We start from the raw sequence: 23275 nt of genomic DNA on the forward strand, positions 1-23275 counted from the left end.
TTTCCACAGGAGCCAGTAGAAGGAAAAAAGGTTGCAAGGGGAAAGAGGGGAGAAAATTAGGGACAAGATAGAGAAGAGAATACCAAGGGGCACAACTGAGACAGTACCTACCTTACTGGGCTACTGTGGGAGCAGGCCAGTTACAGTTGGGGGAAAAAAAAGACTGGATTTACATTCAGAAGACATGGGCTTAAATTCTGGCTCTACCTGTGTGACAGGCAAATTTACTAAACATCTCTGGGCCTTCGCTCCCTGCAAAAGTAAATTAAACTAGATTACCTCTAAGGTTCGTTCTACCCCTAAATCTAAGGTGCTCCCACGTCCCGAAAAATAGAAAGCATATGCAAAGGGACAGCGCCCAAGACCAGCTAATTCCCTCATACATCACCCAGGCTAACGCCCTCTGCCCTGCTGCTACAGCGAAGCTGAGAGTCCCATTGCTGGTGAGAGGCAAGTTTCCGAGAGACCCTACAGCTGAGGAATAGAGGATGTCCACAGATTTCCCACAATGCCTTCCCCCTGCCCCCGCCAGTCCGGCTTGCCTCCCTCTGCCTCCCGCTCGGTTCCCTTCCTGCCTCCTTCCCCCTCCCCTGTCCTCAGTTTTCCCCTTTTCCCTCTCGCCTCGCCCCCCTCTCTCTCTCCCAATGCTGAGAAGCCTTTCTCACGCTCAGGTCCTGCCCTTGACACCCGGCCAAAGCAGCCTCTCTTCCTCGTGCCAGCCGAAGCTGGGAGCTAGCTAGGGAACGGGCGGAGAGGCCCCGGGGTGCCCGTGGTCCCGCCTCGGACGGGCAGCCTTGGCAAGTGCGAAAGCAGAACTTCCCCACGCTCCCGGGCGGGCCCCAGGGACCCAGGCCCCCTTTTCGCGCAGCCCCCGATGGGCCAGGTGGGACGGGCCGGAGAGATGCCCGGCGCAGAGCCCGCGAGGAGAGCCGAGGGGGCAGGAGGCGAGACGGCAAGCCCGGCGGGACGGGCCAGCCAAGTGCACCCCGTGCGCCCGAGCAGAGCCGGGCCGGGCCGGCCACTAGGGAAGCTGAGGAGCCGGGAAGGAGAAGCGCGGCGGCCGCAAGCTGAGGAGGAGGGTTAGGGGAGCCAAGCGCCCTGGGTTCTGCAGGAGCCCGAGCCAAGCGCCTGGGGGCCGCGGCGAGCGCTGGAGAGACGGCGTCGGGGGCGCAGGGCTGCGGAGAGCCCGGAGCGAGCGCGTCCCACCTGGAGCCCAAGAACCGGCGGCGGCGGCGGCGCGGCGGCGAAGGAGGAGGAGGCGGCGCCTGGGGCTAGCTCTTGAGGAGGAGGAGGAGGAGGGAACGGTGGAGGTGGAGAAAGAGGAGGGAGTCGTCATAACCGGCCTGGGGAGCTCACCGGAAACCTCCGGCGCCCGGAGCCCAGAGCCGGGCCAGGGGGCGCCCAGCCCAGGCGGGACAGCTGCCAGAGGCTGCTGGTCCTGCCGAGACCCTGGGCAGCGCGGACCGCGCCGCCGCCCCCCCGGCTGCGCCCTGGGAAGTCCGCAGCGAGCGAATCTGCCCGGGCTCCCAACCTAGCTCGTCGCTCCTTCCCCCTGGTCCCGCCTCAGGGCCGAGGGCACGGGGAGTGAGCCGTTTCTTCTCCCCTCCGCGCCCTCCGTCTTGTCTGCAGCTTCTTTAGACTATTGAATCCACGTCGGTGATCCTTCTTAATAAAGAGCCACTTGAGTCTTAAAGCCTCAGCCAACGAGTCATTCCTCTTTTTAGTTCATCTTGTTGCTATCCGAAGTATATTGGCTTGATTTGGCCTGAAATAATTTAGTTCTGATTCAATTCATGGAATCCTAGGATAGATGGTAGCAGCTGTGGAGCCGGAAAGGACTGAACAATTAGAACCACTCCTTAAACTTTCAGGCGGGGGTGGGGGTGGGAAGAGTGGGAATGAGGCCTAAGGAAACGAGGCACTTGCCCAGGATCAAACAGGTTAATCGATTATCAAACTCTACCCGGCTCTGCGTGTGATCCCCCAGCTCTGTGGATTCAGAAGCAAAAAAAAAAAAAAGGCAGAACTAGCCTCCCAAGAGAGGGGAGGATACAGAGCGAGAAACTAAATGTCAAGGAGACTAGTCAGAGGAGGATGGAACACAAGCCTTCTTAAACTTTGTCCACTCTTGACCCTTTCATCTTCACAATAAATTTTTATGCAATGGTACATAAAATAGGGATACAAATCAAACTTTTACTGATAAGAAATCATAATTTTGAGATCTTCATATTCAGGTATTAAACCTCAAATGGAGTGGGCACCCACAGTTGAAGAAGTTTTGCCCTAATGGAAGCTAAGGATTCTAATAAATTGGAATGCACTTCAGAATTTGGAAACCACCCCAAAATTGACAAACGAGAACGTTAGTCAACAGCAGCAAACGTTTATTAAGAACCTTCTATGTGCCAGGTAACCAAGTCTCAGCCCGGTGGCCATGTTCAGAGGAAACGAGTAGATGTTTCAGGGATAGAATCAACAAGACTTGGTGAGAAGAAAAAAATTAGTTAACACAAACCAGAAAGATAATTGGGAGTTAACTGTAGAAGATTTTAAATGGCAAACGCAGGACTTTATACTTTATCTTGTAAGGAACCAGAAACCACTGAAGATTATTCAGGAATCTGACACTCAGATTTGTGTTGTAGCAATATCAATTCTGCTGCTGTGTATAAAATGAAATGGAGAGTGCTGGCAGAGATTGGAGGTGCAAAAACCAATTGGGAGATTTGAAGTGGCTTAAAACTAAAATAAGCCTGTATGAGTAGAGATAATATTGTGGAGGTAGGTAGGAGTCACCGTGATTATTAGTAACATTAACAGCATTCATTAATAGCATTAAAAAGCATTAATGAAGTTTTGTGGTTTTTTAAAGTTTACAAAGAGCTCTACCAATGAACCCATTTTACCCTCACAACCTTGAGACCCAGGTGCCATTCATTTCATAGGAAAGCTGGGCAGACAGTGCTTAAGTAATTTGCTCAGGGTCACAGAGCTAGTAAATCTAAAGTTGTATCGACATCCAACATTCTATCCACAGTACCACCAACCAGCCTCGAGGTAATTTCATTTGACCTCCTGAAATAATTTAATCCTTAGAAATGGGAAGTTCAAAGTATAAATGCAGTTCAACTAAAGATCCATGCATATTGACAATTTCCCTCAGGCTTTTTGTTTGGGCAAGGAAGGGGAAACTTGTTCTGTTACTTCATTGATGAAATAAGGTTTACTAGTTCCATATGCCAACAAAACTACAAATCACAATTCCCCATAAACAACTGAGGTTAAATCCCATCATACCAAATGCAATTATACATGTTAACAAATGTTAGCATGTAAGCTCCTCAAAAGCAGGGATGGTTTCACCTATCTAGTATACATAGCATAGTGCCCAATATGTGGCTGATGTTTAATAAATACTTATTGATTGCTGTTTAATTCACTTCCAACCCCCAGCCAACCTAAATAGCTTAGAAACTATGGGAAATAATTCTAGGAATGAAATAATTATCAGAGCTCTTTGGGTCTCTTACAGGAGAGCCTCACTTAGAGGGGGAAAAATTGTACCAAAAGCCCAGGGTTTATTTGATACTCTAATCCAATCTCATTGGCAATGAAAATAAAGGTAGCAAAAAACAAATACATATTTTTTGTATTTTCCCAATTTATTTGCCACAACACTACTTTTGGCAAACACTAGAAACATACTGCAGTTTCTTGTCAAATGGTCCAGAAGATTTTTTTTTTTTTTTAATTCTAACTGGTTTTCCATTTGGTTATATACTAAGATACTTTTTGGCACAAATACCATGCAGATTCCTTAAAATAGAGCAGAATACATCGTTCACTAGAAAAAAATACCTCAAGTATTATATTTGAAATGTTTGCATCTGTTTCTAATGATTATGGGGCTCCTGTATGTTGAGATGTTCTATCAAATAAAGTATCCTTATTTTAGAGATGAGAAAAATGATGGCAAGTTGATCAGTGATGGTGTCCATAAATTTGCTAACTGAAAACAAAATAAAAACAATAAGGGATATCAGAAATAGCAATTCTTGTTTGCTGAGTATTTTACACAATCTCATTGGATGAGATAAATTGGGCCAGGAGTTATTTTCCCCATGAAGAAAATTTTTAACGGTATTTTCTTCTCCCAATTTCATATAAAAAGTTTCAACATTCATTTTTATTTTGAGTTCCAAATTCTCTCCCTCCCTGAGACAGTAAGCAATCCAATAGAGGTTATAGGTTAAATGTATGTAATCACGTAAAATATATTTCCATGAGAGTAATTTTGTGGAAGAAAACTCAAACTAAAAAAAAAAGAAAAAGAAAAACAACATAAGTCCATCTGCAATCAGACTCCATCAGTTCTTGCTCTGGAGATAGAATTTTTCAGCATGAGTCCTTTAAGAGTGTCTTGTATAATGAAACTGCTGAGAATAGTTGTTCATAGAACAACATTGCCATTTGTATATATGTTTTCTTGATTCTATAATCACTTCACTGTTTTTCTGAAATCATCCTACCCATTATTTCTCATATTTTAATACCAACTAATATTTGAATTTTCACTATTGCCACCTTCGACTATCAGCACAACCATTATACCAACATGCAGAGGCCACCTTGAAACTAGGAGCCCACTTGTAGGCATGATGCTGCCTGAACACCAATACTCCCATTCCAAAAGTTTGCACTAATTCTCTTAGACTGTCAAAAGGATTGGGATAGGAACAGACTACAAATATGGGGTGTTTAGAGCAGCATTCCAAGTCAAAAACTAGAAAGAAGTGTTTGGAACCTGAGAAAAAGGGGGCTTTTGAAAAGTGTTCAGACCAGTTCTCTCCCCTCCAAACCTCCTCCTGGAAGTTATTCAAGGTAGAGACAGGCTTGATAAGTTCACAACCTAAGAAAGCCAAAAGCCAGTAGCCAGGCCTCACAGGTCATGTCCTAGTAAAACGGGAGGTTAACAAAAGAACAAACAGAGGAGATCAAAAGAGAAAAAGACAAGTTCTGAAATAAAGGGAAAATGACAATCCACACAATCTTCATGAAGTCACAAAAATTTTTTAAAGAATGAGGTCCAAAAACATACATAATAAATTGACATAATTGGTTTGGGAATATAGAAGGAAAATAACAAAAAAATTAATATAAAGTGTCTTACAAAATAAAACTGATTCCTGTGTTTTATGGCTACAAAAATCCAAAGTAACACACAAGGAGATAAACCAAGAGAAAAGATAATCTCACAAACAAATGGAAAGATTAGTTATTTAAGTACTCTAAATATATATTAAGTGAAGGGAAGACATGGATTAATACTGCCTGGATATTAGCAAACACAGAGTGCTTTGAGATTTACAGAATGCTTTATATATATTATCTCACTTGATCCTCATTTGCCTGATGAAAAGCTGAATCCAATGAATTTCCCAGAGAACACTTAACAGCAAAAGAAAAAAAACCTTAAAGAATAGTTCAAAACAAAATCCATTAAAAAAATAGCAATCAATCCAGAGCAGATATTACAGCTCTCAATAAATAATTTAAAAACACAAAATAAGTTAATTTGAAGATAGTAAAACTGAAGCTTTCCAAAGAAGCTATGAGAAATTGAGTTCAGAGGGGAGAAAAACCGGAATGGAAGAAAATTTTGAAAAGAAGCAAAAGGAAATACTGGAAGACATTCCTTCTACACAAGAAAACTGGCTTTGGAGACAGTAGGTCAAAACAACTTATGGACCACAGTCCTCTCCCAGAAACAGTTCAAATTAAATAACTTGAATGTCATAATGTAAAAAATAAATACAAGAAAAAATATCCATGACTGTTGAAAAATAGATCACATCACATAAACTTAATTTCCTTACTTGATAAGATTATTAGCAAGTCATAAAAATAAAAACTTAACTAGATTTCAGAAAACTGACAAAAGACTCTCAATGCTCTCTCTGTGGACAAGATGGAAAGATGGGGGCTAGAATACAGTACCCAGAAAAAGAAATGCAGGATTGGTTGTGACTGGCCCTAAACAGTAATGATGGGGAGGTGTCAAGTTTCTAAGAGATGCCACTTATGTAACATTTTAAAGTTAGCAAAAACACATTATTTCACTTATAATATTCACAATAACCTCAGTCAGGTATAACTGACATAGTCTTCTTTTAATAAACCGAACTTCACAGAGCCTGTAGCAACAGCCTCCAAATGGCAAAGGCAGATTTGGGATCCAGTCTCTGCTGACCTCAAGTTCAGTGGAAGGTTTCTAGTGGATGTTCTCTGCCCCCAAGGATCTGCCCCACTGTGTGTTGTTCTACATTTCTGTCAATGACTTCCAAAAAGAAATATATGGTCATAATTATGTTAAGAGCCAACATAGTAAAAGACAGAACCAAGATCCCAAAAGAAAATGACGGGCATTTGTGCCAAATCTAAGATAAAATTTTAGAGGTAAAGTCTCTCCCAAAAATCTACTTTCCAAATCCAAGATGGGGGAAGAGTCATGGCTAAGTTATGGAAGCATTAAGTTTGAGGATCTAAGTGGACAGTAAGTTCAGTATGTCAATAATTCTATGATATAAGTTAGCCAAAAGAGACCAATGCAAACAGGGGCTGACAAAGTGTCTGAGTAAATCGACCTTTCTGCTGCATGGGCTTCATCTGGAGCAGTAGGTTCAGTTCTGGGCAAGACATTTTAGGAAGAACATCTGGAGAGCATCCAGAAGAAGGGCCTCCAGATGTCAATGGACAACTGGGTGAATGAACTCTAACTTGAAATAGATGTTTGAGGTGATAGTCATGGAAGCTTTCCAGGATTGGAAAGGCTGTCACTTGGAAGAGAGATTAGACTTATTCTATTTCAACATAGAAGGTAGTACTTAAACTAGATTGGGAGAGAGGGGGAAGGGGAGGCCTAAGTTTAAGCTTATCATAAAGAAAAATTTTCTAACAGTTATTCAAACGTGGAATGGGATGGGATTTCAAGATTTATGAAATGTTAGGTATTGTACTAGGGGCACTATCTTTCCCACCAGAACTCTCTAAGCAAAGCTGTAAATGGCCTCAAAGCCCCACCTAACACAAAGATTCCATGGGATGCTATACATTTTAACTCTTGGACTATTTTTCAGTTTGTAACAGGGAGAAGGGAGGTGGAGAGCAAAAAAGATGTGAAGATAAGAAAGTTCAGCTTTGGCAAATTGTCTTGCAAAGGCACATGTCTCAGGAATCAGCCTGCAGGTCATTAACTACTGCTACCTGCTGATTTAAAAGAAGGCAGACTTACAGAATAACTTCTAGGGAGAAAAAGAGACCAAACACAAATAAATATGCTTGACAAACATGATCACAATCAGAAAAAAACCACATACAAATGTTTGTGTGACTTGGGTTTTTTGCCCCCCAAAAAAATTTCAGTCCTATATAGTGGTCTACATAGAAGCTAACTTTCCCAATCTGTATTACCTTAATTTATATGCTTACAAATGAAATGCACTATTATTTTAAAATCTTTATTTAAACAATCCCCACACTTTTTTTTAACGGTTATTTACATTATCTTACAACTTAAATTAAAAGACTAGCAATGTCTTCTATCATATTAACTTGTTTTTTTTAATTCTTTAAAAAATATAAACTATCAGGAGATAAAATCTGGCATAGTCAATGGGAAATTTAATTAATTTATTTGTAACAAAAATAAAAAGTAAAAATATTACATATGCACATATGGTAAAATTTGGACATCTCCAGTCATCTCCTACTTTTATTTTGTGGCTGTCCATAAATTAGTTATATTATGTGCTTTTAGAGAACTTCAAAATAAGCATTTTTCATGAGTTAATAAAGGACCTAATTCATAACTCAAGAAAGTGTCAGATTCTTATTTCTGTTCCTTGAAGTGAAAAATATAAGTGATAACTTAAAAGTTTGTTATACTACATTTTTAAAGTTATTCTATCTTAAGTTACATGGCTTATTTCAAAAACAAGGTTTTTAAAAAACAAGGTAGAAAGCAGCCAGAAACAAAAATTCATTTTATCCACCAGGAATTCTAAAATATGTTAAATAACACAGGGAGACATGAAAATATTACTGATATTAACTCTTGGGCTACCTATTTTTCAATATGTAAATTTAGAATTCTTTTTATATGAGAAAAAAAGATTTTTAATAGGATAATCAAGTTGAATATAGCATTTAACTGTGGATTAAAATAGAAATTCAATTATTATTTTAGAACATGTTTTTACAAATAAAAAACAGTTCAATTTCTAACAGTGTAGCCTTGTCAATAAATGATTCAAATAAATTCAAATTATTAAATCAATACTTAATAGTGATACATATATATTTTCCTGGCAACTTAAAATTAAACAAGAATGTGATTAAACTATCAGACACTACCACCTTATATTCATTTATTAAAATATTTAAGTACTAAAATCAATTTCTAGAAAGCTTAAGAGAATGTACATAGATGTTTCACTTTAATTTCCCCAGGAAATGTTCCTTATGTCAGAATTTGTTGAATAAGTTGTATAACGAATTGGAGTTTTTCCCCCAACGTTTATAAAGAACCTTTTCAATGAGACTTTTATAATTCCTAAACGCTAATGTTGTATTCTGCACTCTTTAAAGTCTTTCAACTTAACTTTCAAAAAATTTATTTTATACTTTTCTTCTGGCCAAACCTTTAAAAAAAAAAAAAAAAGTTATGTGACTGGATTGTCTCTAAGAAAGATCTATTTCATTCCAGTAATTACAGTATTTTGTCCCTAAATATTCACATTACCACATTTCCCAAAAGAAATCAGATTGCTTTGTAGCAATGAAACACAAGAAATTAACTTCATCATCATAGTTCACATTGAAAGAATATTTATTAGTGCTACAAATCAGAGACCAAGTGATACAGCTGCTGTCTGGAATGCAAAGAGAAAGAAAATGAGGTCATTTGTAATTACCCTGGAAAAGGTTCTTCAATATATTGGGTTTTCTGTGATAGTAAACTGATGGTATTGCAAATTTAACTAAAAACTACATGAAATAGCCACAATTGGCCAGTGACATAAATGCATCAAACCCCTTCACAGATCTAAAACTTCACCTGGCTATTCTCTGAACAAAAACAGAATTGAAAAAGGATGGTTATTAATTGTCACTCCAAATGAAAGGAAAATGACAATGATCAACACTGTCTTCACACAATCACAAGATTTTTTTTAAGAATGAAGGTCAAAAACAACCTATGACATAATTGGTTTGGGAATATAGAAGAAAAATAACAAAAAATAAAGTTTAATATAAAAGTGTTTTACAAAATAAATTAAAACTATAAATAACATGGATTTACATTAATATCAAACTAAAATGGTTTCTATAAATTTTTAAAGTTCTACCGCTTCAAATATTCACTTTTTAAAGTGCCAAAAATATTGCTTTATAGAATTAGAGCACTGATAGTTCTAAAAGAACCAATTATTTTAATAAGTGAATTTATTTTTATTATTCTTAGCTATGCTATAAAACAGTCTCTCTTTTCCAAAAATACTTAAATGAAACTGTTTTCAAGCACAAAACTAAAATTATAGTTACAGGTAAATTTCTGCTCAACTAAATGTAAAATAGCTAGAGCTCTCTTTTGCTGGCTACAAAAAAGGACATTTTTAAAGAACTAAATCCTATTACTTTGGTGAAATAACTCTTCCATATATTAAGTGAGAATGCCAATGTCAGCCTGAGAACATGAAATTCACCAGAGAGCAGATTGGAGTCATGCTTAGATCAAAAAAGAAAAGCCACGTCTGAATTATCTGCCCTTTATATTTCAGACAGCAAGTTTTTAGGACTTATACTTTCTAAAAATTAATGCCAGATTTAACAACATAACTCAAGGTGAGTAACTTTTTTTAGTCCAACACATATGTACATACTCATGAGTGGCAGATGAGATATATTAAAGATTTTATCACATCAAAGATTCCAAGGCTATGATGAGCAATGTATCCCAATATATACATTATATACACACATATACATTATAGATATATTTATATTATATATCTACAATATATATATGAATTCCATTTTAAAATATTCTTCCATAACATTTCATTATAGACTGATTTACTGCTATGAGGGCAAAGTAATCAACTTCTATGTTGGTCCAGACATAAAATCAGGTGTTTTAAAATTAATTTTAAATAAAGAGAAAATTGTTTCAAAAATAAAATTCAGATATTGCACCAAATAACTTAACTCCAAATAGTACTGCATATTATAAAACAATCTTTCAAACTTCTAAATTCTATAAGAAAATCACTTTTTAATACTTTAATAGAATTTACATGTTATTAGAATTCTGCATTTACATAGTCAATTTCTTTGATGCACTATAAAATTATTTTTCACCAGTTTAGTTCAGTCTTTGTCTTAAGAGTTCGTCTATCTGAGTCTTATACATATTTTTCACATCTTCAAGATCTAATCGAAGCTCTTCTGCCTCTTCTGCCTTTTCTCCATACATTTGCAGAATAGTATTGTATCTTTGATCCAAGTCCTACAAAAAGAATTTTTCACATATTATAAATCATTACAGCAAATGTCTTAAAATAGACTAGTGCCATCATTGTTTCATAAGCTATGTCAACGGTCCATAAAGCATCATATCCACTTATCACCTTTCAAGGATCTTTTTTCTTGGAACACAGTGGCTTATTTTTTTTTTTCCTGAATCTTCTTTTAGTGACTGGTCAGAGGAGAAACTGATCCTGGGCTCTTCCAGACCAATGCACAAACTTTAGCAAATCCTGGGCAAGTAATGGATGCCCTGCCATCCAAGGTCCAATTTAGACCAATCTTCCCCATCACCAGAAGAGTGAGTTTCAGGTGATTACTCCAGTAACCCTCTATAGACCCCTATGTCACACAATCTTAAGCTAGAGGAGTCATCAGAGGCCACCTTGTGACCTGGAATGGTGAAAAGAGTACAGCCCAAATCAATGAAACAGAAACAGGTCCAGAGAGATAAAGTGGATTTCCCAAAGTTTGAAAGCTAATTGTTACAACAGAACCAAGACTCCAGCTTAGGCCATCTGCCTCTCTAATTTGAACTTTTCCCATGATCCCATTAATGCTGGGTACAAGGTAGCTGATATAGTGAATATTGAAGTGAAGAGTTAAGAAAATGAATGTACTACCACTGAATGCACTTGGATGTGGGACCAAGCAAAAGCTACGTAACCTTAATAAGACTCAATTTTTTCCATCTATAAAATGGAATAGCAATACTAACCATCAGAGTTGTAATGAAGGTTTTGCTAAGGTATAGAAAGACCTTTACAAACTTTAATACAGTATGTATCACTGTCTCCTGTAAGCAGAGCTCATAAAAAATATATTTCATTATATTTAGAAGAACTGCACATTAAACCTATACTGGACTACTTGCTGTCTAGAGGAGGGGGAGTAGAGAGTGGGTAGGGAGAAAAATATGGAACACAACATTTTGCAAGGATGAATGCTGAAAACTATCTTTGCATGAATTTTGAAAAATAAAGTTATTATAAAAAATATATGTGCACACACATATATATAATTCATTTGGAATAGAACAAGCCAAGTATAAATTAAACTTAGCCATGAAATGGATTAAGAAAAAGACTTACCAAACTATATAACAGAACTATCATCTCTTCTGCCCAAGAATTCAGTTAAATCTAAACCCATTTACTGATATTTGCAATATCTAGGAAATAAACCATAGTAACTTATCCTTAGCGAATTTCACAAGTATTATTCCCATTTAAGGTATAAACAGAAATTTTACCCTCACAAAAAATAGCATGGATAGATTTATGGCAATTGTAAGGTCAGACCTAGTGGCAATGAACTAACTGATGATACAAAGTGCCCAGTTTTCATTGCCTTTCAAGTGCTAGACCAAAACCAATACACATAATTAAAAACTACTATGAAAATACAAAATGATATACAAAATATTCCTTTAAAATTTCTATTGCAATGTAACAGTAATTTTTCAAGTTGCTTAATTTATTTCATTTGATTTCCAAGTTAAATGTAACATTTTTTTGAGATAATGCTTTTTTTTTTGAAAGAACAATTACTTGCATATGTAAATTCAAAACTTCAACTCAAGTATCATTTCTCCATAACAGGTTAATATATGAGGTATATATCCACTAGTATTTTTGTTTGTTTGTTTGTTTTGCTGAGGCAATTAGGGTTAAGTGACTTGCCTAGAATCACACAGGTAGGAAGTGTTCAAGTGTCTGAGGCCAGATTTGAACTCAGGTCTTACTGATTTCAGGGCTGGTGCTCTATCCATTGCACCATCTAACTGCCTCTATATCCACATAGTATTAAATGATTTATGTCATGTTTGTTTTCTTGTTGCAGTAATGAAGATTCATTACAGAAAAAGCAGAAATTGTGGTGGCTGTGATGTCTGACTAATGGGCAAAGTTTGGGTAACTGTCTATACTGTCTGGACTCTATCTTGTTCCCTGGATAATTGATTTGATTTATTATGCATGGGGGGAAGAAGGAGGTATTCTGTATTACCACTTTGATTTGTGTGATTTTTACCATGAATTTAAGGCTAATTCCAAATAGTTTTAAAAAGTGAAGTACTTAATTCTGTTGGAGTTAAACATATTAAAAACCTCTTTATATCCATCCATTGCCAGAACTGAATGCAATAAACATAAGATCTATTAATTTTAAAATGTCTTTTTAACTTCTTGTAGTTCCAAATGTCATAATGTTTAAAATGCTACAAACTGTGTAAATCTGAAATTTTAAAAATGCTTACCCTTAGCTGTGCACGAAGCTTTGGTATTTCCTTCACTTTTTCTTCAAATTCGTCATTCTGATTTGTTAATTTAACCAACTCTTCAGCCATTATAGAGCGAGTTTTTTCCAAATTTCCAATTTCCATCTACAAAGAGAACAAACATCACAAATCAAAATACTTCACCTGTAAAAGAAAAATTCTTGTAATGGTATTTTCAAAAAAAAGTATGTGATTAAAAAAAAACTTTAAAGGAGAAAATACCAATAAATGAAGAATTCCCATTTTTTCTGGTTGGCAATACAGACACAATTTGAATGATAAATCTTTTTAAAATTTCATTGATTGTCATTGCATATATTTCATCAAGTGACTAGTGTACTAGTAATGAGTCTTCCCAATTTAGCAAACTGTTTCCCTAAAGGCTGACTTGAAATCTTTCCAGCTCAGTAAACTTGCTTGTCCTCTCCTGGAAGAGCCTTCAAAAGTCCAGAGATCACCTCCATACCACAGTGAGGTATCAGAAAAGGACTTTCTGGATTCTCATACTTTTTTAAAAATCAGAAAACCAAAAGTGTCTTTATTCAAGCAGAAAATCCAATATATACTTCTGTGCAAGTTTGCTTCTGAGAAGATAGAAATTAACTTCTGCTGATTACATCAATTTTTATTGGATACACACTTGGGATTAATCATTACCTGTAAGTGAGTAATTTCTCCTTCCTTTAGCTTTAATTGAGACTGAAGATTTTCAATAACACTTGATCCTGCTCCCATTCTTACAGCATCGTAGAGATTGCTTCCATTTACTGACACTGACATTGGTCCTAATGAATGATCTTGAGATTCATCCTATGTTTATTACGAAAAAAAAAAAAGAATAGACACACACTTTAATATGCACATACACACTTATACAAAACATTCAGATACATGGTGCAAAAATCATCATTGATACATAGAAAAGATTTTTCTATTTGAGCCTGAACACCTTTCTTCTTCTCATTTCAACAGGGACATGTCAATAATGTATATTCCAATATTATTCACATTTTAATCACCATGAAACAAAGTACTGATATATTCTCACTTCCATGAAATGCTTCAAGTTTAAACTAAACTTGCAAAAGGCTTAAATTAAAAATGGTTACTTACTTTCCACAATATTTAATAGCACCTGCCAGATAGTAGAAAGGAACTCTTATATTATAAATACAATTGTATTGTAAATACAATTGTAAATATCATCTATTTCCTCGCTATAGCTAAGTGGGAATACAAATAAATTCAGCAATTCCAGGAAGAATGCAATTCCTACTTAGAGGCTTCCCCTTTCTTTTGACTTTTATACTTAAATTCTTTTTCTCTATCAATGGCATCTTTCTCAGCTTTCTAGCTGTGACTATTTTCCAAGAAGTTCCTATCACCACTTGGCTTCAATTTTTGTCTCGTCTTTGGGAATATCACTCAACTCTACATCTCTATGCTCCAGTTTCCCATTACCATTTGGATATTCCATTATCACCTAAAATCCTGCATTTGATTTGAAAAACTCCTTTTTCTCACCAAAATGGCTCCCTTATCTAAATTTTTCTGCTTCTGTCACTGGTACTCCCATTCTTTTTGTCTCCCAAGCTAGAAACATTAAGCCCTCTTCCTCTCCATCATCTTCTATAATCCCTCACTAACTCCTATCCAATTTTCCTTCAAAATGTCTTAGATTCCTTTTCCTATATCACAGCTATTCCCCAGTCCAATTAGTCCTTCTAACTCATCTTCGTGGTTACAATTCTTTTCCAAATTAAAATAGCATCCAAAGACTCTATCAAATCAAGATCCCTCTGCCATTTTTGATTCTACATTTCCCAATAATCCTCAATTCAAACTCTCAGTTCTAATTAAATCAGTAAAAATTTATCATAATGCCTTTCAACCTTTCCTCAACTTACCCAACTCCTTCTCATTCTTTGAGGCCCAGCTCAAAGTCTCTTTTTCTCTAGTGATTTTCCCAATATTTTGGCACATACATACTTTCTTTTCTATTCTATGAACTTCTACAATACCTATAACAGTCAGGGCACACCATTCATCACTTATTCATAGTCTTGCATATCTACCCCAATCAATACCTCAGCATATTATTTATTATTTAAGCATTATCAATGTAGCCATACACATGAATAAATAACTCACCTAACAGTTAAAAAAAAAACTATTTTCCATTCTAATTATTATTTATAACTTCTTAGAATTTTACTTTGAAGAATGAACTTAAGGTATCACTGATTACAGGCACATTTTCCCCAACTTAAATCATACCAAGAAGAGTAAGAAACAGCCATGCGTAGGAAATGGAGGGGCAAAGGAGAAGCATGTATTGGCAAATCTCCATTTCCTGTTCTTCCTTTTTCTGATTAGAAAATGTACAGTACAGCAAAATTACTGTATGGACATGTATACATATTTTGTATTTAACTTATACTTTGACATATTTTACATTAAATGGTCAACCCGCCATCTGGGGGAGGGGGTAGAGGGGAAGAAGGGGAAAAATTGGAACAAAAGGTTTTACAATTATCAATGCTGAAAAATTACCCATGCATATATCTTGTAAATAAAAAGCTATAATAAAAAGAAAGAAAGAAAGAAAACATACAGTAAGAAATAAACCATTACCTGGGAAAGATATGATGTTTGTAAGCCTGCCATATCAATACCACTTATAGAACTAGAACGTGATAATGTAGGAGTGCTGGAAACAGTTTCTAGTGTTGAAAAAGAAAATGTCTTACGCTCCTTTGAAAAATAAAAAATCCAAATCAGATGAAAAAAGAAAAAAGAAAAAAAAATAAATTATTAAGTTTTTGAAACAAAAAAAAAACAATAATTTTCACATAAAAGACAATGTAAACTTCTGAAATGCTACCATCAAAAAAGAGATATATTTTAACATCATCTTACCTTTATATATAATACAACTAAACTATTAGTAAATATTACTCACATGACTTCAGGGTATTTATATTAGCATCATTATAGTTTTGGGGGGAAAATGAATTTTTTCTATTGGATAACTATAAAGTTAATTTTAACTGTAACAGTAGGAAGGGCTTACATGCTAATCCAGATTCAAGAAATTCTAAATTATCCTCAAATTCAATACTGTCTTGACTATACTATGAATCAGAATGCTGCAGTGACAACTAGTGACAGATTCAGAACTAGATGGGTCCTTGGGGATCTTCCAGTTCAACTCCCTCTTCATTTTACATATAAACCCTAGAAAGACTTTCCAAAGGAACCTCAGAAAGTACAGAGGAAAATCACAATTGGAGCCTGGTCCTCTAACTCTGAAGAAGGTCTCTCCACCAAATCTGCCTGTTTCCAAACAATACCTCCGTGACTTCTGGTCATGCAGCAGGACACTTCAACATCAATACTTAAATGATTTAAGAGTGAATGCTTTGACTACCTATTTGTAACCTATATCAAATTACTTACCATCTTAAAAATGGAGGAAGGGAGGGAGCAAATAAGGGAGAAAATATGGATCTCGATTTTCTTAAAAATGAATATTAAAAATCATCTTCATACATAATTAGAAAAATAAAATATTATTAAAAAATGAATGACTGAATTATAATTCCTAAATAATTATTTGGCCAGACAAAATGCAATACCTTTTCTTTCATCATTTCTTGGGAAAAAATTGCTTTCTTTCTTTCTTGTTCAACCTTCATTTTCTCCATTTCTAGTTGACTGTTTAATAATGTCTAAAAAATAAAATAAAGCTCAATTGTTTATTTGAAGGGATCTCAAATTGTTATATAAAAGTAATCTGATAAAATTAGAGGCACAAAAACATACTCAGGACCCTTTTACTGATATAGATCACAGTCTCAAGGATCTGGCAGCTTCCTATCTGTAGCTTTCTGCACCATTCCTCTCAATTTCCCCTCCCAGTCTCCAAACCAAATCACACTGAGGGTAGCAGAGCCCTAAAGATTCTACCTTTTCTCTCCGAGCCTCTTCCAGGGTTTTCCCATAATCTTCTTTTAGGTTTTCCAGTTCAACCTGGTACCTACAGTAAATCAAAAGAACATTGAGAGGAACAAAAAAAAAAAAAAGACTTTAAAATAAGTTTTACTAACTTGCTATATATTCTGGGTAGTACTTCAGTGAGTACACAAAAGGCCACTTTTGATTAATGAGCTGAAATTCTAAAAACAAGAGCTCAATTCAGAACAACTCAACAGATATTAAAAACTCTTGCAAAATAGATATAGGCTGTGTCCTACTTCACTACCCTCTCTAAATTTATTACAAAACACATAAAAACAAGAGACACAAAATGCCCTGAGGGTGAAAGCTGGCTTTGAGGCCAAGAAGACCTGCATGCCGCATCACGTGAGAGCCCAGGCAATTCAAGGCCCGAACCATAAAAGTCCAAAAGAAGTGTCATCTGCATTGGCAGAAAGAGTTTCCTTATCTAGGAGTTCCCTAGATCAACAAATAATGGGTTCTATCTCTTCTAGAAAAAAATAAAGCTTTGCTTAAAAGATGACATTCACCGGCTGTTTTCATCTTCCAATTTCTGTAGTCTGTTTTTCTCGGCTTCAAGTTGGACCTGAAACCTACTATTTTCCTGTCTCAAGATGCTATTCTGGGACTCCATGGAAGACACCTGCATCTTGTTATTAAGAAGCTCTTCAACAGCAGCACGTTCCCTCTCCACTGCTGCTGCCAATGAAGCCTGGGTTTCACCTGACGACAAGAAACAAAAGAAAATGACCTCTTTCTAATGTTTCTAGACCACCAAGATTCTAACTTTAAAAATTTTAAGCTGTAAGTGGACATTTCTAAATATACACATTATAATATGCCTAGCTTGGTATTATTGACAATAAAAGAAAATTTATTAATTTCATAAATTTTCAATTTACCATACTATTCCCAGGGACAATTACTTTAAAAAAAGGATCCTTTGTTATTGCCTCAAGTAAATTCACATTTTAACAGTCAACAGTCATTCAATTTTATATGTTCTGTACATCGCCAGAGCACATTTTTCATGGAACATATCTACCTAAAGCCCGGAATAATAAAAATAAAGTGAAATTTAACTTGTAAATATATTTTCATAATACATACAGCAAACATGTGCTATCTCTGTGCAGATACATTACATATAAACAATGTTTTCTCCAAATCCATAGAGAGATCTTTAGTCTTAATACCCATAGGAGTACCCCTAGGTTTAGCCTCCCTGGTAAAACTGTAACTGTAACTTTCCTCCAACTTTGTGCTCTCCTGGCCTTTGGAGGTCTTGTCTCATCACACTTAATCAGGCCCTTAAAAGGCTAACAAGTGCAAATCATAGACAAGTAAGATTCATGAGGATAAGTTTTACAAGGGACATGAAAGAATTACCTATGTGATATTAATTGCAAAGGTAAATGGAGAGAAACTGGACATAAAATGTTAATGTCAGTTATAGTTCCCATCCAATAACCTCAAACTAGAGCCATAAATAGGTGTAAAGTCTTCTTGCTCTTTCAATAATTAAAAGGGAACACAGTAACTACAGGCACTGAACCTAGTGCAGAGGAGAAATCAAGCAGGACTCCTTGGAGGATTATGGGCTGGGGTAGGCTCCTTAGGTTCTCAGAGTGGATCTCATCTGGAGGTTTCCTTTATCAGTGAAATCTCATCAGTCTTTTTCCCTCTGATCTGAAAAAAGAAGGTGGCCCGGGAGACAAACAGGGCAGCAGGCACACCACCCATCTACACACTTACTATGAAAAGCCTTTTTGAGGGAGGCCCCATGGAGCAATTCTAGGAAAATGCAGACAAGACTCTCTCAGGATGAGAGTGCAATGAGAGACTATGATCCACAACTTCAGGGAGTAAGATTAAAATGAAATGTCAATGAAGAAAAAATAATTATAGGACACTTGTGCCACCTTGAAGCTCTAATGCATGGGGCAGTCAGATCCTAAGTTTTAGCAGCACTGCCTCTCATCGCAAGCTCTGAGGGATGCCTTAAACAATAAATAAACTGAAATGTTCCAATAGATCCACTTACAATTGTCATAGACAACTGTCATTGTGTTAATTCCCTCAAACTTCTCCAATTTGTTAACTTGATCACAAAAGTCAAAGTTTCTTACCAAGCCTGTCAGAGAGATTCTTTTCTAACTTCTCCCATGACAGTGTCTGGGCTCCCAGAGTTGCTTGCAGATTTTCTATTTGCCGAAGCAGTGGTCTTGTGGTAGAGGTCACACTCTGGCTTAGTTCTTGGTTCCTATTCTCTGCCTCCTGGAGTCTCTAGATTATGAAATTCTTATCTCATTACCACTGGTATCAACAAAATTCATAATCAAGATAACGGTTTCATAGAAAAATTTCTACATATTGAAACAAAATTTTCCCAATAAATAATGCTTAGGAGATAGAACTGTGTCTCCTTTTTATGTCCAGCATACAAATAACAAAATAGAACAAGATTGTCTTGCTATTACAGTTCACTGCCTGGAGGCTGCTCTTTTTTCCTCTCCCTTCACACTGATAAGCCTAACCCCAACAGCATGATTTAGACTACTTTGCTAAGATTATTAAGACCAATGAACAAAATCCCACAATTATTTAGAACATTCAGCATCATTACACGCTACTGCCTTTATTTTCATTTCTAAGGAAAATCAACTAATCAGCAAATATGTATTAAACACCAACCACATGTCAGGCACCATACTGGGCAATATGGATAAAAAGAAAAAAAAAACGAAGAACTTCTTCCTTCAAGAAGCTTGCATTTTACTGAACAATATATGTCATCAAGAAGAAAATATATATATAAAAGATGATTTTGAGAGGGTCACAGGAGCAGATGGAGGTGAGGATAAAAACAAGAAAAGCCTAATCAAAGAGATGATGCTTGAGCACAGAAGACTAGAGATCCTAGAGAGTGAAGGAGACCAGTGTGCACATCCCAGGGGAGGAAGACCAGGCAAAATCCCGGAGAGAAAGGTCACACTCTTGTGTCAAAGGCAGGAAGCCCCGGGTTCTGTGGAGCAGAAGAGTCTGTAGAAAGGAATGAGAAGCCAGAAGGCTGGAGAGAGGGGGCTTCCTGCCAGGCTTTAACAGGCCAAACCAAGGATGTCCTAGCAGGAATGGAGCCAGCGGTCAGTGACCAGGGGCCTGACAAGGTCCAACGGGTACTCTGGGCACACCAGCAGCCAGGAAGAGAATGCACATAAAGAGGAAGAAGTTATTTCAAATGTTTAGTTGAGAGATGAGGAGGGCAAAATCAGAGAGACCTAGCGACTACTTCTCTAGTTGGGGGGAGAGAAAATGAGAAATAAAGAAGGATTGTGGAACCTACTAAAGAGAAGAAAGTGGGGTTTGAGGAGTAAGGGGGAATGATGAGCTGTTAGGGAATGGGGGGGGGGGTCATTATGTTTGAGGTGACGATAGGACAATGAACCTGGAAAAGCCACATTCATACTAATCCCTATAGCTGAAATAACCTCCCATTTCACATGTACTTGTTTAACTCCTACCCATCCTTCAAAATTCAGTTAAACTGCCACATAGATCTTTTCCTTTCCTGTTTTCCCACACTTGATAATAATCTTCTTGCCTTCCTTGGATTTCATAAGTTTTTTGTACCTCTCAGCTTAACAAACTGACTCTGACATGTGAACTACTTATTCATTTATTTTTATCTAACTCTAGTTTGCATCAAGGATGTGTGCAAGTATGTGTTTGTAAGTCTGTCTCCATCCCACTTACTGGACTTTAAAAGTTTCATGAGAATGAGCACTGCTTTGATTATCGAGCTATTTGCTATGCCACTGTCAACTAGGACACTATCTAGTAGTAAAAACTTCCAGACATAACACAGGTATTTAATATGTTTGCTAATGAAATATAGTCATATCTCCTCATCTACATCTTTTATTTAGGTTTATAGAGACAGAAAGATGAACTAAATTGAGTTTCACCTTTACTACATCTATCTAATATGGAATGTTCAAACAACCTACAAAAGGATGGGCAATAAGACATATAGCGTGAATAATGCAATGTTGATAATTATAGATAAAGCAGCTTATTTGCACATTAAAATATTTATATTAAAAATTCTGCAGGAGTATATAGCAATTTCTTCTAAAATAATGTTTTCTGAGATTTATTTTAAAAGACAGCTAAGACCTGACGGAACACTACTGTGCTATGTGATGAGCAAGTTCATTTAAAAAAATACAGAGGGGCAGCTAGGTGACGCAGTGTCTGATGGAGCATCACTCCTGAAGTCAGGAGAACCCGAGTTCAAATCTGGCCTCAGATACTTAACACTTCCTAATTGTGTGACGCTGGACAAGTCACTTAACCTCAACTGCCTCAGAGAAAAAAAATATATATATATTTGCATGAAATAACGAAAAGTGAAATGATCAGAACCAAGAATAACAGCAATATTATTTAAAGAATAACTGTGAGGGAAGAAGCTATTCTGAGTTTTATAAATATTCTAATCAAATACAAAGGACCTAAGATGGCATGCACTTCTAGAGAAAACACAGGTATGCATGGCATAGTTTTATATCTATCTCTACCTACCTAATAGATAGATATAGATGTAGATATAGATATATAAATATAGACATATAAATGTATATCTCTATCAAATGCTAGCTCTCTCTAGTATGGGGTAGAGAGGGAAGGAAGGAGATGATTCGGAACTTAAAATATAACCACTCAATTTAAATTTTTTAGAAAAGCTAACCTCTTTCGGTTCATATTAGCACCAGAAGACATGGTATTATAACCTATTCTTCCTTCCAAAAATACTGCTTGAAATCTATTTAAAAGGGAATCGCAAAGTGCAGTCTTCCATCCAGAAACATCTATCATTTTAGCCAAAATGAGTAAGAGGACTCCTCCCAGATGAAAGTGCTAGCGTGATTCTCAGAAACGGCATTAGTACTAAGATTAAAACAAATAAAACAAAAAAAAGCCCAGGCCTAAGGGCTCCAAGGGTTCAAGTACTCTGTGCTGAGATGCCACAAAGACCCCTGAAAAACCAGGCATACAAAGTTCAAAGATTCATGGGCACCTAAAATCAACTGGTGCTTTTAGCAGACATACCCAAGTGGTAGAGTTGAAAACAGTAAGACCTAGGTCAGGAACAACCAATCATCAACAACTCATCACAGCTAAATGAACATCAATAGGCAGAGCAGTATTGTGACACAAATTCCCAATTCAAGAAACAAGGATGGAGAGATGAGTAAACAGAAAACAACATGACTTACTATAGATTTTGTAATATCCAAAATTCCAGCCTAAAAGGAGAAAACAACTCCATGACAGCTATAAACAAAGACTAAAAGAATTAATGAGGACAGCTAGATGGCACAGTGAATAGAGCACCAGCCCTCAAATCAGGAGAATCTGAGTTCATATCTGGCCTCAGACACTTAACACTTCCTAGCTGTGTGATCCTGGGCAAGTCACTTAATTCCAATTGCCTCAGCAAAAAAAAAAAAAAAAAAGAATTAATGGATTTTCCAGAAGGACAAGAATACTTAGAGAAAAATGAAGCATAACATTAAAAGAAAAAAAAAAAAGTAAGAATTTTTCAGAAAAAAAAATTGAAAAACTAAATAGCTTAGGAAAAAAGTGGCAAACTTTACCCCAAAAGTAATGGATTTCCCGAAACTGAAATAGATAAAACAGAAATCAATGGTTCTATGAGATAGCAAGAATTATTAGAATGAAATCTAAAACTCTAGAATTTAAGATAGATTATGATCTGCATCCCAGAATTCCCACATCAATAAAAAACATGGTACATGATGTTAATTTTTTTTTCATTAGAATCCTATTTTTTCTCCATTTTGCCACTTAGCTTTTTCCTTCTTTAGTTAGATAACATTTTGGAATCCATAGAAATAAAAGACAATGTAAGGGATCTGCTATCCAAAACAAATCAAATCAAGAAGACTTCATTTAAGAATCATAAAAATCCCTCTACACCATGATTTTTTAAAATGCATAAATATCTCTCAACAAATAATAAGTAAAAACTATCCAGAGAGGTTAAATAAAAATCAGAAGAAAACAGTTATTCAACAAGTATTTAAAAAGTGTTATTATATGCCAGGCACTGTCTAAACACTAGGGATACAAAGAAAAACTAAAACACAGATCCTGGTTCCAACAAGTTCAGAAGTCTAACGGGAAACAGCATACAAATATAATGAGGTAGCTAAAAAATATATGGCATAAAATGGAAGGTAATCTTAAAGAGAGGAGACTACTTACAGAAGGGACTGGGAAAGCCTCCTGTAAAAGGTAGGTTTCAATCTGAGTACAAGAAATCCAAGGAAGCTAAGAAATCTAAGTGAAAAAAGGCAAGTCTGATAAGAATTGGATATATTGGGA

General features: G+C 36.4%; 2 protein-coding genes across 4 annotated transcripts in view; both read right to left on the reverse strand.

Annotated features, from left to right (window-relative positions):
- The window catches only part of EOGT (EGF domain specific O-linked N-acetylglucosamine transferase), a 38962-nt gene extending 36961 nt beyond the window's left edge, over positions 1 to 2001 (reverse strand). For all 3 annotated transcript variants that reach the window (XM_051980552.1, XM_051980561.1, XM_051980543.1), the window contains exons 1-2: positions 1207 to 2001; positions 112 to 252 (exon numbers count right to left, since the gene is read on the reverse strand). The gene's annotated coding sequence lies outside the window, so the exon portion shown is untranslated. The remainder of the gene's footprint in view (positions 1 to 111; positions 253 to 1206) is intronic.
- Positions 2002 to 8866: 6865 nt separating this feature from the next.
- TMF1 (TATA element modulatory factor 1) overlaps positions 8867 to 23275 on the reverse strand; it is a 29005-nt gene continuing 14596 nt past the window's right edge. The window contains exons 10-17 of the mRNA XM_051980573.1: positions 18994 to 19150; positions 17395 to 17587; positions 16835 to 16904; positions 16504 to 16596; positions 15500 to 15619; positions 13523 to 13675; positions 12845 to 12970; positions 8867 to 10570 (exon numbers count right to left, since the gene is read on the reverse strand). Coding sequence (XP_051836533.1) covers positions 10427 to 10570; positions 12845 to 12970; positions 13523 to 13675; positions 15500 to 15619; positions 16504 to 16596; positions 16835 to 16904; positions 17395 to 17587; positions 18994 to 19150 — 1056 coding nt within the window. The 3' untranslated portion in view covers positions 8867 to 10426. The remainder of the gene's footprint in view (positions 10571 to 12844; positions 12971 to 13522; positions 13676 to 15499; positions 15620 to 16503; positions 16597 to 16834; positions 16905 to 17394; positions 17588 to 18993; positions 19151 to 23275) is intronic.

This window comes from Antechinus flavipes, chromosome 1 (genome assembly GCF_016432865.1).
Source record: "Antechinus flavipes isolate AdamAnt ecotype Samford, QLD, Australia chromosome 1, AdamAnt_v2, whole genome shotgun sequence".
In the NCBI taxonomy this organism is placed as follows: domain Eukaryota; kingdom Metazoa; phylum Chordata; class Mammalia; order Dasyuromorphia; family Dasyuridae; genus Antechinus; species Antechinus flavipes.